Source organism: Oncorhynchus keta, chromosome 26 (assembly GCF_023373465.1).
Source record: "Oncorhynchus keta strain PuntledgeMale-10-30-2019 chromosome 26, Oket_V2, whole genome shotgun sequence".
NCBI classification, from domain to species: Eukaryota; Metazoa; Chordata; class Actinopteri; order Salmoniformes; family Salmonidae; genus Oncorhynchus; species Oncorhynchus keta.
Genome location: NC_068446.1, coordinates 37,535,673 through 37,555,203, shown reverse-complemented (window position 1 = coordinate 37,555,203; position 19,531 = coordinate 37,535,673). Strand labels below are relative to the sequence as shown.

Sequence of the window (19,531 nt, the reverse complement as noted above, 5' to 3'; positions counted from 1 at the left end):
ACATAGATACTAGTCATGCTGGTGTAGTCTATAGCTGAGCTGGTTAAACTGTAGTAGGGTCCTAGTAGTAGGGTCCACATAGATACTAGTCATGCTGGTGTAGTCTATAGCTGAGCTGGTTAAACTGTAGTAGGGTCCACATAGATACTAGTCATGCTGGTGTAGTCTATAGCTGAGCTGGTTAAACTGTAGTAGGGTCCACATAGATACTAGTCATGCTGGTGTAGTCTATAGCTGAGCTGGTTAAACTGTAGTAGGTTCCACATAGATACTAGTCATGCTGGTGTAGTCTATAGCTGAGCTGGTTAAGTTGTAGTAGGTTCCACATAGATAGTAGTCATGCTGGTGTAGTCTATAGCTGAGCTGGTTAAACTGTAGGGTCTACATAGATACTAGTCATGCTGGTGTAGTCTATAGCTGAGCTGGTTAAACTGTAGTAGGTTCCACATAGATAGTAGTCATGCTGGTGTAGCTGGTCTCCACATAGCTAGTCAGCTGTAGTCTATAGCTGAGCTGGTAAACTGTACTAGGGTCCACATAGATACTAGTCATGCTGGTGTAGTCTATAGCTGAGCTGGTTAAACTGTAGTAGGGTCCACATAGATACTAGTCATGCTGGTGTAGTCTATAGCTGAGCTGGTTAAACTATAGTAGGGTCCACATAGATAGTAGTCATGCTGGTGTAGTCTATAGCTGAGCTGGTTAAACTGTAGTAGGGTCCACATAGATACTAGTTATGCTGGTGTAGTCTATAGCTGAGCTGGTTAAACTGTAGTAGGTTCCACATAGATACTAGTCATGCTGGTGTAGTCTATAGCTGAGCTGGTTAAGTTGTAGTAGGTTCCACATAGATACTAATCATGCTGGTGTTGATGGTCCTCAGATGTTATGATCAGTGGCAATTTTAGCATGTAAATCTTGGTGGGGCAAAAAAAACAAAGCACAGATTTAACAAGACATTAATTGCACTATAATGGTTACCAACAGTGCCAACAAACTGTTAGGGCCGACATAAAGCTGTCCCAACAGCAGAGTCCCAACACCTTACCACTGCTACACCTGCCGATCAGCGGAGTCCCAACAGCAGAGTCCCAACACCTTACCACTGCTACACCTGCCGATCAGCGGAGCTTTGTCTTAGCAGTGGACCAACAGTGCCAACAAACTGTTAAGGCCGACTGTTGTGGAATTATCAGAATTAGTTGAGTAACATAGATAAGATGTGTTATTTTATATTTTTATTATTATTATTTTCATGATATGCTTATGACTTATTTCTCATAAGAATGTATTTTGTTGTACTATAGTGGTGGTCATTGGCAGTTATCTGTTCTATGTCAGGACTAAGTTGCATGGGCCACAGAGAGGGGAGAGGTCAAAGTGTCATCATGTGTAAACATATCTTTTACTCCCTACCTTTCCCAGTATGGGAAAAGGAGGGTTGCAGTGTCTGGAATCATTCTATGCTCCCTCTAATGTTGTTTCTATCTTAACCTATAGCCTCATTCTCCTCTCCGTGAGTTTGTCCAGAAGGTTGTATTCTGAGTTGGTTGTATCTAAATGACAATTTGATATATGCCTGTTGATATGGAGGATTTGGTTTATGGTTCTGAGGTTTGGAAAAGGAGACAAAGCTGAATTATGAATTATGTCTATGCTGACTGACTATGGGTGTCTTTGCTATTAAAGGAACTCGGTTGCATTGTAAGGGGGCTCTCAGAGAATTCACTGAGAGACACTGAATTTATCTGAGAGTCACAGGATTGTGATAGAGCTCATATAATTAAAGATGGACTTTTATAACTAACTCTGACGTGTGTGTGTGGTTTGCTCCCATGATTTGGTAAATAGAGGAAATTTCCACGACACGACATAAAGCTGTCCCAACAGCAGAGTCCCAACACCTTACCACTGCTACACCTGCCGATCAGCGGAGCCTTGTCTTAGCAGCGGAACTGTTAAATCAGCCTCATTTACTGCTTAAAAAAACCCATTGCTGATATGGCTGACTTGTTTAAACAAATGTGGTTTCTATTGAGATGTACAAAATATGGCATAAGGGAACGACAAGCGCATAAGAGGTAATCCATCATTTTGATTATGACATTAATGAGCGAGCTAGGACGCTCTGTATTTTCTGCTGGCTAGCCCCACCACAACAGAAAGCACACGGAGCTGGGCTGAAACACCTGCAATTTGGAGCTGCAATACTAAAGAAAACAAAAAATGTGTTGTCATTACAGGTGAGACACATTTAAACTGGTCTTGGTCTCATTACAGTATAGACACATTTAAACTGGTCTTGGTCTCATTACAGGTGAGACACATTTAAACTGGTCTTGGTCTCATTACAGGTGAGACACATTTAAACTGGTCTTGGTCTCATTACAGATGAGACACATTTAAACTGGTCTTGGTCTCATTACAGATGAGACACATTTAAACTGGTCTTGGTCTCATTACAGATGAGACACATTTAAACTGGTCTTGGTCTCATTACAGATGAGACACATTTAAACTGGTCTTGGTCTCATTACAGATGAGACACATTTAAACTGGTCTTGGTCTCATTACAGGTGAGACACATTTAAACTGGTCTTGGTCTCATTACAGATGAGACACATTTAAACTGGTCTTGGTCTCATTACAGGTGAGACACATTTAAACTGGTCTTGGTCTCATTACAGTATAGACACATTTAAACTGGTCTTGGTCTCATTACAGGTGAGACACATTTAAACTGGTCTTGGTCTCATTACAGATGAGACACATTTAAACTGGTCTTGGTCTCATTACAGTATAGACACATTTAAACTGGTCTTGGTCTCATTACAGATGAGACACATTTAAACTGGTCTTGGTCTCATTACAGGTGAGACACATTTAATCTGGTCTTGGTCTCATTACAGTATAGACACATTTAAACTGGTCTTGGTCTCATTACAGGTGAGACACATTTAAACTGGTCTTGGTCTCATTACTATATAGACACATTTAAACTGGTCTTGGTCTCATTACAGGTGAGACACATTTAAACTGGTCTTGGTCTCATTACAGTATAGACACATTTAAACTGGTCTTGGTCTCATTACAGTATAGACACATTTAAACTGGTCTTGGTCTCATTACAGATGAGACACATTTAAACTGGTCTTGGTCTCATTACAGTATAGACACATTTAAACTGGTCTTGGTCTCATTACAGTATAGACACATTTAAACTGGTCTTGGTCTCATTACAGGTGAGACACATTTAAACTGGTCTTGGTCTCATTACAGTATAGACACATTTAAACTGGTCTTGGTCTCATTACAGGTGAGACACATTTAAACTGGTCTTGGTCTCATTACAGATGAGACACATTTAAACTGGTCTTGGTCTCATTACAGTATAGACACATTTAAACTGGTCTTGGTCTCATTACAGTATAGACACATTTAAACTGGTCTTGGTCTCATTACAGGTGAGACACATTTAAACTGGTCTTGGTCTCATTACAGGTGAGACACATTTAAACTGGTCTTGGTCTCATTACAGATGAGACACATTTAAACTGGTCTTGGTCTCATTACAGATGAGACACATTTAAACTGGTCTTGGTCTCATTACAGTATAGACACATTTAAACTGGTCTTGGTCTCATTACAGATGAGACACATTTAAACTGGTCTTGGTCTCATTACAGATGAGACACATTTAAACTGGTCTTGGTCTCATTACAGATGAGACACATTTAAACTGGTCTTGGTCTCATTACAGGTGAGACACATTTAAACTGGTCTTGGTCTCATTACAGTAGAGACACATTTAAACTGGTCTTGGTCTCATTACAGGTGAGACACATTTAAACTGGTCTTGGTCTCATTACAGGTGAGACACATTTAAACTGGTCTTGGTCTCATTACAGATGAGACACATTTAAACTGGTCTTGGTCTCATTACAGATGAGACACATTTAAACTGGTCTTGGTCTCATTACAGGTGAGACACATTTAAACTGGTCTTGGTCTCATTACAGGTGAGACACATTTAAACTGGTCTTGGTCTCATTACAGATGAGACACATTTAAACTGGTCTTGGTCTCATTACAGATGAGACACATTTAAACTGGTCTTGGTCTCATTACAGGTGAGACACATTTAAACTGGTCTTGGTCTCATTACAGGTGAGACGCATTTAAACTGGTCTTGGTCTCATTACAGGTGAGACACATTTAAACTGGTCTTGGTCTCATTACAGTATAGACACATTTAAACTGGTCTTGGTCTCATTACAGTATAGACACATTTAAACTGGTCTTGGTCTCATTACAGATGAGACACATTTAAACTGGTCTTGGTCTCATTACAGATGAGACACATTTAAACTGGTCTTGGTCTCATTACAGATGAGACACATTTAAACTGGTCTTGGTCTCATTACAGGTGAGACACATTTAAACTGGTCTTGGTCTCATTACAGTATAGACACATTTAAACTGGTCTTGGTCTCATTACAGGTGAGACACATTTAAACTGGTCTTGGTCTCATTACAGGTGAGACACATTTAAACTGGTCTTGGTCTCATTACAGGTGAGACGCATTTAAACTGGTCTTGGTCTCATTACAGATGAGACACATTTAAACTGGTCTTGGTCTCATTACAGATGAGACACATTTAAACTGGTCTTGGTCTCATTACAGTATAGATACATTTAAACTGGTCTTGGTCTCATTACAGTATAGACACATTTAAACTGGTCTTGGTCTCATTACAGTATAGATACATTTAAACTGGTCTTGGTCTCATTACAGGTGAGACGCATTTAAACTGGTCTGGGTCTCATTACAGATGAGACACATGGGTCTAGAGGTCTCTAGTGGTTGATTGTTGGTCTGGGTCTCACTGGTGCTGTTCCACTCTGTCCTGTCTCCATCTCTGGTACCAATACACCAACATCATACACTCCAGACCTGGGTTCAAATACATTGAGCATTTGCTTTTGCCTGTTTGGAGTGTCAGGTGGTCAGGGTTTTGCACGATTATAATTTTTCTGTTGCTTCCATTGTACCAGCCAAGTTTAATCAAGCCCACAAAGTTTTTGAAATTATTTCAAATCGGGAAATTGTAATAGAAGGTTCAGGATGGCAACTTAATTCTCTTCAATTATATTAATTGCTGAAATGTTTCCCAGCAGCTTCTTGGTCAGAGCACTATTATAACAGTGTTATTACACATCCACATTGACACAGACATGAATCATGGTTCCTTTCCATGTGTAACAGTCTGACACTGTGATAGATCACTCTGTTACATTGACATGGAAAGGAACCACGATGTAACAGTTTGACACTGTGTGGTAGGTTACCATATTACTTTGACTAACCATTGTTATGGATACTTCTACATTCTTATCTTAGTCCTCAGAATTCATACAATATGGAACACCTGTAATGGGAATTGTAAGGTTTGTGCTTTTCTTTTATTCTGTGTCCCATTAATGTGCTGTTCTATAAACCAGTTTCTGTGTTCATGCAAGTGGTTGACTGAATAAATCCTCCTCTTATCAGTAACTGCAATTTGGCAGTAGGCCCAGACCTTGTTTTGAGAACAAACAAAAGATATCTGTTTCAAGGTCTCAGCTTACAGAAGATTAGCCTTGTGAGGTGTTGGTCTGTCACGTTATGTTATGAAACAGTATTGGTCAGTCACGTGAATTAAACAAAATGGTAACGATTAATTAAGTATGCTAAATCATGCAAATATAACTTGTCTGTGTATAGCCATATATAAGACAATTGCTGGGTCTGCCCAGGGAGAGCTCCTGATTGACATGTGTACTATGGTGCAATAAGCTGGTTGGAACCTCTCCAGGGCGCTGACAATAAACAATGGTTCATTTAAGATTGACTTTGAGTGTCCCTGTGTAAGAATTTCCACAACACACTATGTAGAAGACATAGACATATCATTACATACAGTATGGAACACCATGTGGAAGACACAGACATACAATTGAAATCGGAAGTTTACATACGCCTCAGACAAATACATGTAAACTCAGTTTTTCACAATTCCTGACATGTAATCCTTGTAGAAATTCCCTGTCTTAGGTCAGTTAGGATCACCACTTTATTTTAAGAATGTGAAATATCAGAATAATAGTAGAGAGAATAATTTATTTCAGCTTTTATTTATTTAATCACATTCCCAGTGGGTCAGAAGTTTACATACACTCAATTAGTATTTGGTAGCATTGCCTTTCAATTGTTTAACTTGGGTCAAACATTTCAGGTAGCCTTCCACAAGCTTCCCACAATAATTTGGGTAAATTTTGGCCCATTCCTCCTGACAGAGCTGGTGTAACGGAGTCAGGTTTGTAGAACTCCTTGCTTGCACATGCTTTTTCAGTTCTGCCCATACTGTGCTTTACCATGGTTCTACATACAGTATGTGTATTGATAGTCCATACTGGACTTTACCATGGTTCTACATACAGTATCTGTACTTGGAGGGTTTTTGCTCACATATTCCTTTATCTCCACAACTTTATCTGATTATCTCTCTCCCACTTCACGGATTTAAAAGGACATTCTCTTTTTACTGACATTCTGTTTCACTGACATAATTGCATAACACAAAATAATTAATGCTGGATAGATAAAGGTCAATTCCTCCCATAAGAGTCATTGAAGCGTTCCATGAGATAGGCCCCTGACTTCACAGGGGGATATTTGTCAGACCCGTCAAAACAGGTGATGAGGGCTTCATCGTCTGGCTGCACAAAGAAAGCCAGGGACTGCCGTGTGCTCAAGTCTCCAGCGGGGGGCAGCAAAACCCTATGGACCTGAAAGGGAAAGTGAGATGCAAAATTCAAAGGCAAATTTAACTTTGCTTCCACAGAGACCCAAATCATATTTACTAGGCAACAAACATAAGAACATTTTATGAAACAGGCAGGGACTAACTGAACTTAAGAAAATACGTTTGTTTGTTGCTAAATGTTTTGCTAAAGTGTGCCCTAATGAATACGACCCTGGATTCAAATACTATTTGACATCTTACAAATGCTTTTAGCATTTCCTTTAGTCTTCCAGGTGGCAGGGTTTCTTTGTACTTTTAGGACTTTTCTATTGGTTCCATTACAACAAACTCAATCAAGCCCTGCTTATTCTAAATCATTTTAAATAGTATTTGAACGCAGGTCTGTTTCCACAAGCAATCAGCCTGTAACGTCTTGTATGATCTTATCAAGTAACGGTGTGTAAAATGGAAGGGCAAGTCTCACCGCTGACAGGAAAACATCACTGGTCCACCTCTGCATCAGGTCAGCTATGTTGATCAGTACTGTCCCAGGGATGCTGGGAGCGGAGATGAACTCCCCTGACCTGGTACGCACCTATGGAGTTGTCATTTTAATATCCAGTTTACCACATTACTGATAGAACACACATAAGCCATGTTAATTCAAATGAAATTGATCAAAGTTCAATTTATTCTACAATAGATTTCACTCCAGGTCACTTGGTAAATTTGTTAATATCTCCAAAGTGGTCTGATATTGAGATGACTGCAGGTCTCAATTCCAAACTAATGGGGGAAAATGGCAACATCTAATAAGATGGTATTTAGAGGTATGGATAAAACATTGTTTTGTCAAACTTTGCTATTGGGGTGAACAAATATCATTAACTTACATACAGTGTAGTCGGAAAGTATTCAGACCCCTTCCCTTTTTACATATTTGGTTGTTACAGCCTTATTTTAAAATTGATTGAATAAAACATTTCCCTCATCAATCTACACACAATACCACATAATGGCAATGCAAAAACAGGTTATACATTTTTGCAAATGTATTAGAAATAAAAAAAAACCAGAAATGCCTTATTTTCAAACCCTTTGCTTGGAGACTCGAAATTGAGCTCCGGTGCATCCTGTTTCCATTGATCATCCTTGAGATGTTTCTACAACTACAACTATTGGAGTCCACCTGTGGTAAATTCAATTGATTGGACATGATTTGGAAAGGCACACACCTGTCTATATAAGGTCCCACAGTTGACAGTGCATGTCAGAGCATAAACCAAACCATGAGGTACGAGAGAGGATTGAATCAAGGCGCACAGATCTGGGCAAGGGTACCAAAACATTTCGGCAACATTTAAGGTCCCCAAGTGGCCTCCTTCATTCTTAAATTGGAAGAAGTTTGGAACCACCAAGACTCTTCCTAGAGATCACCGCCCAGCCAAACTTAACAATTGATGGAGAAGGGCCTTGGTCAGAGAGGTGACCAAGAACCCAATGGTCACTGACAGAGCTCCAGAGTTCCTCTGTAAAGATCGGAGAACCTTCCAGAAGGACAACCATCTATGCAGCACTCCACCAATCAGGCGTTTATGGTAGAGTGGCAAGACGGAAACCACTCCTCAGTAAAAGGCATAGTTGGAGTTTGCCAAAAGGCACCTAAAGGACTCTCAGACCATGAGAAACAAGATTCTCTGGTCTGATTAAATAAAGATTGAACTCTTTGGCCTGAATGCCAATCCTCACTTCTGAAGGAAACCTGGCACCATCCCTACGGTGAAGCATGGTGGCGGCAGCATCATGCTGTGGGGATGTTTTTCAACGGCAGGGACTGGGAGACTAGTCAGGACCGAGGGAAAGATGAACGGAGCAAAGTACAGAGATATCCTTGATGAAAACCTGCTCCAGAGCGCTCAGGACATCAGACTGGGGCGAAGGTTCACCTTCCAACAGGACAACGACCCTAAGCACACAGCCAAGACAACACAGGAGTGGCTTTGGTACAAGTCTCTGAATGTCCTAAAGAGGCCCGGACTTGAACCCGACCGAAGATCCCTGGAGAGACCTGAAAATGCTCCCCATCCAACCTGACAGAGCTTGAGAGGATCGGCAGAGAATGGGAGAAACTCCCCAAATACAGGTGTGCCAAGCTTGTAGTGTCATACCCAAGAAGACTTGTGTCTGTAAACACTACCAAAGGTGCTTCAACAAAGTACTGAGTAAAGGATCTGAATACTAATGTAAATGTAATATTTCAGTTTTTCGCAAACATTTCTAAAAACCTGTTTTTGCTTTGTCATTATGGGGTATTGTGTGTAGATTGATGAAGGGGGGGAAAAACTATTGAATTAATTTTAGAATAAGGCTGTAATGTAACAAAATTAGGAAAAGTGATGGGGTCTGAATATTTACCGAATTCACTGTAGTCCATTCAAATTTGGCTTAATAAGTTGCATGGACTGTGTGCAAGAATATAACCAGAGCCAAAGTTTTTAATGCCAGGTGACGTAGCCAGAAACACTGCCCCTAGTAAAAGCTGCAGAGGATTCGGTTATCTTGTTTACCTGCAGGCCACCCTCTTGACTCTGGAAGACCAGGGTGATGCTGCCATAGTCCGAGTGTTCTCCACAGCGCAGCTGGCCCTCCTTCACCCTGTCACTCCTCACCGAGGGGTAATACAGAGACCTCAGGGTACTGCTGTTCTTATCAGCTGCAGGGGACAACAACAATCAAGCCTGATTCACACAATAGGGCCCCAAATGTATTTCCCTTTCACAATGTCCTTTCAAAGATGGTTCCAGAACTATTGCAACACAGTGTCAGAATGTCACAGATACACATTGACATTGAAAGGACACCATGATTAATGTGTATTTGTAGCATTCTGACACTGTGTTGCAATAGTGCTTTGATGAAGAAGCTTGATCCAAAACACTTCAGCAATTCATATCTTGAAGGGAATAAGTTGTTATCCTGAACTGTATTTTACAACGGGGTAATTCCACAGTAACAGACTCAGATTTACACTTTAAAACGTCAAACAGAATGAGGGTTTGTGCTGTTTGTGCCGTCATTCTGTTACTAAACTTTGCATGTTCTTGTGTTTTTGTAAAAAAAAGAAAGTACATTGTTAAAGTAGTCCTTGTTCCTAGTTGCAAGGTTTGTTTAACTTTGCAAGCATTGTTTTTTTGTTTGACATACATTTTAAAGTGAAAAATCTGATTCTCAGTGTCACTCTTACCATGGAATTTCCCAACTTCAGTTGTACATTCTTAGGACTGAGCACCCCTTCACCCAGGTGTGATTGTACATAGATAGATTGTACATAGATAACCCCCTGAGAGAGAGGGAGAGAGCTGTACTCACTCCCTATGTGTCTGTGTGCACTTAGGAAGACCTCAGCCTCCAGGCCCAGACTGTGGGCCATCACACGAAGCACCCGGAGACACAGGTCCTTACAGCGCAGGAAGAACGACGACTGGACCTCAAAGAATCCATTCCCTCCTTCCCACGATGGCCATTTCTACAGACCAGGAAGAGTTGTGTAAGAACTGTGAAATCAGAGCTACATAGGATATAAAAGGTTGACAACTTTCAATGTATTCCTTTGTGTAGTCTGGTGAGTTCTGTTCCTAGATGAAGTTCTATCAGAGTGGTTGAACTCTGTATATGGCTCAGAGTGAAGTCAATCCCTTTGTACCTTGACCTTAACACTGATAGCAACAACAACCACAGCAACAACAACCACAGCAGAGAAGTTGGATGTGTCTACAGCTGTCGCAACAAACAGAGAGACAGGTTATTTACTATGTCTGGATGAAGGGATGCAGTGTTGAAGGCTTCCTTTAGGTCTCCTGGTCTCTTGGGATTTAAACTGTGAATACAGAGAGATTGTCCTAACCATTCAATCAATGTACACAACACTATACTGAGTGGAGACTATGGATATAATATATTATCATAGAATATAACATAATGACTAGACTGTTTGGACATGAAAGCCCAGCCAGATGTTTTGACTTGACAGTGTGTCTCTATACCTCTCAGTCTCCAAAGACACCCAGCCATGGTTAGGATTATTAGAGAAGCTTTTCCTGCTGAAAGACTGTTTCATTTCGTCTGGTTGCAGAAAGAATTTCTTGGATATGTTTATAACCTCATCCACCTATGAAGAATAGCCTCATGTTAATCACCCACAGCACAACATCCACTCGTACTGACATGACAAATATTTCCAATAGCTTTAAAAAAAATAGATCTCTGAGCAATGCTGTTACTCACGTCTTGTTGTACTATCCCAGTATTCTTCAGATAAACAAATCCCACTTCCGTAAAGGCAGTTTTCAACTGCCTGCTCAGGATCTCTAACTGCTCGCCTGAAACCTCGTTTTCCCCTAACTTGTATGCTCCAAAATCAACAACTGGTATCTTCATGTTGAGAGTTGGAACACTGATCTGGCTAAACAATGAAACAGTGAGTTGAATATGTCCCGAGGTTTGGAATTATGCATACTAGATTGCACCCAGACCGTGTGTCGCTGGGGGTGTTTTCATTATGAAGAATCTGTTGCAAAACCGAAACCAATGGGGCGGGACCTACATGATTGTGTCCAATAGAAACTCGTTTTATTTGCCAAACCTTTTGCAACTGTTTGGACTTCCTCTCTTGGGGAATGCTGCTTTTTAGTTAGATTTGCGACAGTATCAAAAATACATTTTGGATTGTTCTTATTTTCCTCAATTAAGTTGGAAAAATAGGATGATTGAGCACCAGTAAGGGCTCTTCGATACTGCACGGTACTGTCTTTCCAAGCTAGTCGGAAGACTTCCAGTTTGGTGTGGCGCCATTTCCGTTCCAATTTTCTGGAAGCTTGCTACAGAGCTCAGGTATTTTCTGTGTACCAGGGAGCTAGTTTCTTATGGACAAATGTTTTTTGTTTTTAGGGGTGCAACTGCATCTAGGGTATTGCACAAGGTTAAATTGAGTTCCTCGGTTAGGTGGTTAACTGATTTTTGTCCTCTGACGTCCTTGGGTAGTCTGGAAGGGCATCAAGGTATTTTGGGTTGTCTGAGAATTTATAGCACGACTTTTGATGCTCCTTGGTTGGGGTCTGAGCAGATTATTTGTTGCGATTGCAAACTCTAGACCCCCTCCAATTTGCATACCACCCCAACAGATCCACAGATGATGCAATCTCCATTGCACTCCACACTGCCCTTTCCCACCTGGACAAAAGGAACACCTATGTGAGAATGCTATTCATTGACTACAGCTCAGTGTTCAACACCATATTGCCCTCAAAGCTCATCATGAAGCTAAGGACCCTGGGACTAAACACCTCCCTCTGCAACTGGTTCCTGGACTGCCTGACGGGCTGACCCCAGGTGGTAGGGTAGGTAACAACACATCCGCCATGCTGATCCTCAACACAGGGACCCCTCAGGGGTGCAGGCTCAGTCCCCTCCTGTACTCCCTGTTCACTCATGACTGCATGGCCAGGCATGACTCCAACAGCATCATTAAGTTTGCATATGACACAACAGTGGTATGCCTGAACAATGACAACGATGAGACAGGCTATAGGAGGTCAGAGACCTGGCCGTGTGGTGCCAGGACAACAACCTCTTCCTCAACGTGATCAGGACAAAGGAGATGATTGTGGACTACAGGAAAAGGAGGACTGAGCATGCCCCCATTCTCATCGACAGGGCTGTAGTGGAGCAGGTTGAGAGCTTCAAGTTCCTTGGTGTCCACATCACCAAAAAACTATTGTCACAGTGCTGACTTTTGCCCAATACCTGCAGCAAAAGCCTCTACCCTCTGGCTGGGCAGAGTACTTTAGGATTTTAGTTACCTTGGTGTAACAAGGGCCTAGCTCCTATTTATTCGTAATGGCCCTTCGCGTGAGTTGGGTTTGTTCCTTTGTTCACGTTGTCACTCCCTTATTTTCCGGTCTAGTATGAGGCCTTGGATAGATATACTCCTATTTAAATATTCTAAGTCTTATGGATTCCTCCTATATTTCCTTACTTTCAAGTTTCTTTACCTCTGTATATATCAATACCTAACAATTTCTCCTATTAGTTATTATGCTCGTCAGCTAGTAGTCACTTGGAAACTAGTATTGGTATATGTTTTGACTCTCTTAAAAATATATTATTGTCCACACAATGAAATATTCTTTAGTGCAATCACTTTAACCTATAACCAGGGTCACTTTCTGTTCAGTGAGAGTGTCAAAGGTGTTTGCTCTCCAGATCGTTAATCTGGTCTAGTTGTCAAAGTTTCAAGCTTTTATTAAGTCACTCTGTTTTTTGTCCTATACACATTATTACAATTCAATGGTTATACAGTTTCTCAACACAACAATAATGCTCAATCAAACCTTAATGCTTTAAGCTATGCCAGATAATATTGCAAAACTTTAAATGCGTTAACACTTCTAACAATATTGACTAAATAGCAAAAATAGTTCAATTAGCTTAAATGCTCAGTCCCTTGGTCACTTTCCTGATATTGGTATTCTCACAGCAATGACACTAGATTCCGAATTCCAATATCTTTATACACTTCCAACTCTGTGTATGGACTCAATATATTGTAACTGGTACTTGGCTGTTTTTTCCCTTGAATTTTTAATCACCTCTGGTTCCTGGTGTCTAAAATGCGAACGCCCGCTTTGTCTGTGTGATCAAGAGGTGGTTAGACCCCTGTTTTTCGGAGACTCAGTCGGGTTCACAAAATTCAACCAGTTTCTTCAGATAGTGACCCAATAAGTACTTAAGCAAAATTATCCAGTTCTCAAAATATTAATATAATATAATATTGTTCTAGTCTATCAAAAAGCATATAGTGCAATAGTAAATTTACCTATGATGATTCTCCATATGAAGTCTTTCTCATATGTTAGTGAGGATCATACTGTCTTATGCTCTCTGTTCTCTTTATATACCTTTTTACATGGGAAGTTCCCACTGGCACTGTAGACCTACGTAACCTTAGACCTGTGTGTAAAACGGAAGCTTCCTATTATTACCCTTTAAGGTCATGCACTACTGACTCCCACATTGCTGCTTCCGTGTTACTGTTGGCTGATTCTACTCAATGATACCAGCTGGTTGTTTCTACCACTGGAGGTGGCGTAGGTGGTATGTCAAGCGTCAGCTGGGAGAAGTCTATGCTGGGTATCTCCTCTGCTTCCCCCTGCTGTCCAGTTTCTGCAGGTGCGGTCCATGGTTCCATGAGGTCCCGTGAATGCCCTGTGTTGTTGTCCCCATTGCTTGATGGAGTGGGCAGATTCTTTTCATCTCTTGTCACACCCTCTCCAGTATCTGAACACTCCTTTCTCTTAGTTCCTCGCCTCATTCTCCCCATTATAGTGTACCCCTAACATTAGCCCATCTATTCTCTGTACCATGCCATAGCTAACCTCCTGCCCATTTTCCATCTTCAACCAATACCTACTCTTGAGGTACTGACCATCACTCATTACTGACTTAATTGCTAATCTGCTGTTCAACACAATGTTTGCATATGACCCATCTTTGGGCCAGTCCTCTGTCATCTTCCGTATATTTACAGTACCCTAACTTATTACATGTTGCACCACAAAAGCAAGCTTTACAAAAATATGTAATAAGGCTATTCCCAGATCTTGTATCTCTAATTATTTTTCCTTTGGTTATGCTAAAACAACGATCGCACCGATGATTCCATCCTCCCCTGGTCCTGGCTCCATCCTGTGTAATATATTTCATTGTTTAGCCCTGATAACTCTATCTTCCCTGTTTGCCTGCCCCATTCTATTTCTTTACCATTATACACAACCCTCAACTTTACCTCTTCTCTGTCCTGGGTCATTTCCCAAGCCATCCCTCTTTTTACCATTACCCTCATTTTTGGCCAATCTCTGGCTTCCTCTAAGCAACCTAAACATACACTCTCCAAATCTTTCCCTCGCCAATTTAGCCTTCCATGTAGAGTCCCCTTCACACTAAATGCACTTCACACTAAATGCACACCCTCCACATAAGTCTAGTTCCCTGGTATCTTCCCAACACAACATATGCCCCTCGCCACAGTCATGTAGGTCAGGCCTATCCATTATTTGCCCATGTTCAATGAATGTCTCCATCCTAGCCATACACCATCCTCCTAGGATCTTTGTTTCCAGGTCTACCCGTTTTCTATCTGTTTCCCGTTGCTCTAGTCGGCCAGGAGACTTCAGATGTACTCTCTCGTATACCATAGTCCATATTATTAATCCTTTGCATATCTTCCACAAGAGTTTTAGCATTAACTTTAATAACTCTCTCAGTAGTCTAAGACTTATTTTTATTATTTTAAACAGGAATAGCCACACTTTCCTCAGTACTGCATCTACTTGGAGTCCCATTCTTTTTATGGTAATAGGGTAATCATAAGCGCTATGAATATCAAGATCCCTACTGGAATACTTATTCCTAGCCAGAATTTGTATTTTATTTCTTGCCACCATGAAGTGACCACCTTATTTACCGGTTCCACTATCATATAAATTGCCATTTTAGCCATCCCTGTGGTAAAACCTCCCCATGCTCTAGTTAACCAGTTCACTCCTAAAACATTACTCATAGTGGTGTCCTCATCTCTATAAAACGTTATGCCATCTGCTCTTTCATCCCAGAACCTTCTCTTCAATATGTTACAGTAGTTTTCCTGCCCCATAGTTTTTAACAGTTCCAAGTTTCGTTTAATTATACTGCACCCGCCTGATGCCGTACCATTGTCAAATAACTGTTTACACGTGGACATATTCCAAGTCAGGGTCATATTCTTATCCCAGTCTGACCTTTTTCCCCATGGTTCGTCCTGTTGTGGCCACATTAGTTTTATGGCCCATTCCTTATACCCTTCCATCAGCCACCGGGCGGTCATGGGTTCAAGGGTATATCTAGCCCAATCTGCTAGAGAGGGATCTGTTCTAAGGGTCTGATCCCTAGTGCTATATCCCCTTGGTTTACATGGAATGTAATGCCTCCATAGCATGCTAATTGTACCTATCCTCCTGTTAACGGAGTGGGATCTAACAGGCGTTTATCCCATCCCATTGCTCATTTTTTTAATTATTATTATTTATTTTTTTTACCTTTATTTAACCAGGCAAGTCAGTTAAGAACACATTCTTATTTTCAATGACGGCCTGGGAACAGTGGGTTAACTGCCTGTTCAGGGGCAGAATGACAGATTTGTACCTAGTCAGCTCCGGTTACTAGTCCAACGCTCTAACCACTAGGCTACGCTAACCACTAGGCTACGCTGCCGCCCTAATGGGTCAAATGTTTTGGACACCGTGGTACTCTTCATACTAGTGCTGGCTTCAAAGTTTCTAATGACTGTTTAGTTCATTATTAATGCCTTCCTAATCATTTTATCCATGGTTGTATTCCATTTTCCATCTTCCTATTGGGGGGAAACTATATCCACATTGATGCACATGTTCCATCCTGTCCTGTGCTCTTATATGCTTTATAATACCTCATCCAGCCAATACTCTGGAGTGGCACGCACCCCGTGCATTTACCATGTCTACCAACTTTTGGTTTGCTTCCTCATCCCTGCCTGAGAAGTCCGGAGCTACCCCCAGCATTCCAGGTGAAGGATAATGTCTCCCTGACCATCTATGGAAGTGGGGGATTCCTGATTCTTTCAATATGCCATGGGCTGAGATTCAATGGTATCGTGCCCAGGCCTCAGTTTTATTCGCGGGGGGGGGGGTCTAACCCATTGGTCATAATACTGTTGGGCGGCCTTCCCTCTTTTCCTATAGAACGGGTTATTTGGTTCTTGTCCCCAGTTCCATAATGGGGCTTTAGCACACATTCTTTGGGCCATCTCCAGGCTTTGTTGATCATTTTCTTTCAAACTCCTAAGGTCCAGTGTTGTCCATGGGGTTGACCTGGGTTAGGCCTACCCTGGGTTTGTATTATTCTGTGTCGTAAGGCATACCCATCCTGAGGTGGAATACGTTATCGGTTTTTCTCCTGGCCTGGCGGAGTGGGGAATGTCATGTCCCCACACTCCATATTCCATCCGGTGGAATCTATCTAATGGACCACTAGGAAATCCTGGATATCTATAGGTCCTATTTTTTGCATATGGTAAAATAATACCCTTGCTTCCTCCCAGTATTCTATTATCCCATGAGGAGGAATTACCAGTGTGTAGGTATAACACTATATCATTCAACCATTTAGTTTCAGGACTTGGTCCTGTAATTTGCTTCTGCGTGCTGCGCCTTACTCGGTACCTGGAGCTATTCCCTTTCAGGCATAGTATGTCTAGGCCTTCTTGATCCATACTCTGTTTTAGGCCTTCTGTCTGTGTTAGGTTAGTTTCTGTTTTGTCGCGCGCCAGTGTGGTCGGGGAGGCCACTTCCCTTTTAGCTCGCTATAGGGTGCAGCTAACTGTTGTGCTAGTATTATTTCCGCCTGGTTCACGGGGTGTTGTTATTGCTGCACTTGCAGATGCGTGACTTGTTGTCTATTTTCACTTATCCGAGGCCAACGTGTTGTTATTCTATTTGCTCTTCTCCGAGGCCGGGGTGTTGTTATTCTATTTGCTCTTCTCCGAGGCCGGGGTGTTGTTATTCTATTGCTCTTCTCCGAGGCCGGGGTGTTGTTATTCTATTGCTCTTCTCCGAGGCCGGGGTGTTGTTATTCTATTGCTCTTCTCCGAGGCCGGGGTGTTGTTATTCTATTTGCTCTTCTCCGAGGCCGGGGTGTTGTTATTCTATTTGCTCTTCTCCGAGGCCGGGGTGTTGTTATTCTATTTGCTCTTCTCCGAGGCCGGGGGTGTTATTCTTCTCTTCCGAGGCCGGGGTGTTGTTATTCTATTTGCTCTTCTCCGAGGCGGGGTGTTGTTATTCTATTTGCTCTTCTCCGAGGCCGGGGTGTTGTTATTCTATTTGCTCTTCTCCGAGGCCGGGGTGTTGTTATTCTATTTTTTCACTTTATTCAGAGGCCGGGGGGTGTTGTTATTCTATTGCTCTTCTCCAATTCTTTGCCGAGGGTGTTGTTATTCTATTGCTCTTCTCTTCTCCAAGGCCGGGGTGTTGTTATTCTATTTGCTCTTCTCCGAGGCCGGGGTGTTGTTATTCTATTTTCACTTCTCAGAGGCCGGGGTGTTGTTATTCTATTGCTCTTCTCCAAGGCCGGGGTGTTGTTATTCTATTTGCTCTTCTCCGAGGCCAACGTGTTGTTATTCTATTTGCTCTTCTCCGAGGCCGGGGTGTTGTTATTCTATTGCTCTTCTCCGAGGCCGGGGTGTTGTTATTCTATTTGCTCTTCTCCGAGTTATTCTATTTTTCCGAGGCCGGGCCGGGGTGTTGTTATTCTATTTGCTCTTCTCCGAGGCCGGGGTGTTGTTATTCTATTGCTCTTCTCCGAGGCCGGGGTGTTGTTATTCTATTGCTCTTCTCCGAGGCCAACGTGTTGTTATTCTATTTGCTCTTCTCCGAGGCCGGGGTGTTGTTATTCTATTTGCTCTTCTCCGAGGCCGGGGTGTTGTTATTCTATTGCTCTTCTCCGAGGCCGGGGTGTTGTTATTCTATTGCTCTTCTCCGAGGCCGGGGTGTTGTTATTCTATTTGCTCTTCTCCGAGGCCGGGGTGTTGTTATTCTATTTGCTCTTCTCCGAGGCCGGGGTGTTGTTATTCTATTTGCTCTTCTCCGAGGCCGGGGTGTTGTTATTCTATTTGCTCTTCTCCGAGGCCAGGCCATGGTGTTCAAAGCAGTCGTTAAACTGTGGCACTCAACACTCTCCCAAGGTGAACTGGCCGTACTTTGATCATAGATACATTTGATCTCCGTTATATTCTCTGCATCACCCAGCTGTCCCCTCCATTGGCTGCCTTTATATGAATTCCTATATTGTCCATTTTCACATGGTCTGATTAACCAGTACTGGTCCTTTTGTTATATTTACTATATACTGTGAGCGTACCAAGTAATTAGGCGTCACTCTAAAGCGGGAAGGTGGAATAAACGAGTCAGGAGTAGGTTTTTCTGATTGAACACGGTTCTCTATTGAGGGTATTTTGTCAACCAAAAACATTCCAACATAATCAATAAAAAATCTTCCAAGGAAAAAAACACACATCTTCTTCTCCAGATGAAACAAGAACACAATAGGATAATCTTTAAACTATAACAAACATAAATCACGGGTTTGTCACCATCTTCGTGGTTCTTTCAGCCCAGCTTCTCTCTCTCGGTGGCCATCTTCCAGAGATAGTTCTCTCTTTTATAGGGGAAGGAGAGTATCTCATTAGTACCGTCAGCTGTGCTTAATTGACTCTGGTTACCTTGTCTCCCATGCTTTGTTGGGCTACTATCCATGAGCCCAGCCTGCCCTCTAGTGGTCCTTCCACATACCTTCCCCCCCAGGACCGAACCGGAGGGTCGGGCGCCAGACGCACCGTCTTGGTCGCGTCGGGACAGCGCGTCTGCATTCCCGTTCCTCGATCCGGCCCTGTGGATGACATGGAAAGAGAACGGTTGTAAAGACAAAAACCATCTGGCTATTCTGTTGTTATTGTTTCTCTTACCAGCCATCCACGTGAGGGGCGCATGGTCAGTAACTAATGCAAACCTCCGACCCAGTAGGTAGTACCGGAGATAATCGAGGGCCCACTTGATGGCTAAGGCCTCTTTCTCTACGGTCGCATACCTCTGTTCCCGATCGCTGAGTTTCCTACTAATGA

General features: G+C 42.1%; 1 protein-coding gene and 2 long non-coding RNA genes across 52 annotated transcripts; 2 read left to right on the top strand and 1 right to left on the bottom strand.

Annotated features, from left to right (window-relative positions):
- Positions 1–65: 65 nt before the first annotated feature.
- Positions 66–1,807, top strand: LOC127912065 (uncharacterized). The gene is made up of 2 exons (XR_008080418.1): positions 66–257; positions 593–1,807. It is a non-coding gene; the product is annotated as an uncharacterized LOC127912065 (long non-coding RNA).
- Positions 1,808–1,886: 79 nt separating this feature from the next.
- On the top strand, positions 1,887–6,042 carry LOC127912066 (uncharacterized). Of its 50 annotated transcripts, none has more exons than XR_008080468.1 (8): positions 1,887–2,354; positions 2,429–2,724; positions 2,762–2,872; positions 3,058–3,501; positions 3,613–3,760; positions 3,835–4,167; positions 4,427–4,500; positions 4,612–6,042. It is a non-coding gene; the product is annotated as an uncharacterized LOC127912066 (long non-coding RNA). The 50 variants fall into 50 exon arrangements; XR_008080467.1 differs by lacking the exon at positions 4,427–4,500 and adding an exon at positions 4,501–4,574 and having other exon boundaries at positions 3,835–4,426; positions 4,723–6,042; XR_008080457.1 differs by having other exon boundaries at positions 2,429–2,576; positions 2,688–2,724; positions 2,799–2,872; positions 3,835–6,042.
- A 114-nt stretch (positions 6,043–6,156) lies between these two features.
- Positions 6,157–11,351, bottom strand: si:dkey-10o6.2 (uncharacterized protein LOC100124608 homolog). Its single transcript, XM_035737859.2, has 7 exons — positions 11,071–11,351; positions 10,830–10,954; positions 10,597–10,663; positions 10,156–10,312; positions 9,354–9,499; positions 7,271–7,381; positions 6,157–6,829 (listed from the first exon to the last, which is right to left on the bottom strand). Exons 1-7 carry the CDS (start codon positions 11,221–11,223, stop codon positions 6,650–6,652), a joined length of 939 nt encoding a protein of 312 aa, XP_035593752.1. The 5' UTR covers positions 11,224–11,351; the 3' UTR covers positions 6,157–6,649.
- Positions 11,352–19,531: the final 8,180 nt, after the last annotated feature.

Coding starts and splice junctions, on each gene's coding strand:
- si:dkey-10o6.2 (XM_035737859.2), bottom strand. CDS start 11,223: ATGAAGATACCAGTTGTTGATTTTGGAGCATACAAGTTAGGGGAAAAC. Junction 10,664..10,829: donor GTGTCTTTGGAGACTGAGAG/GTATAGAGACAC, acceptor CTGTATTCACAG/TTTAAATCCCAAGAGACCAG. Junction 6,830..7,270: donor GTGATGTTTTCCTGTCAGCG/GTGAGACTTGCC, acceptor TTTCCCTTTCAG/GTCCATAGGGTTTTGCTGCC.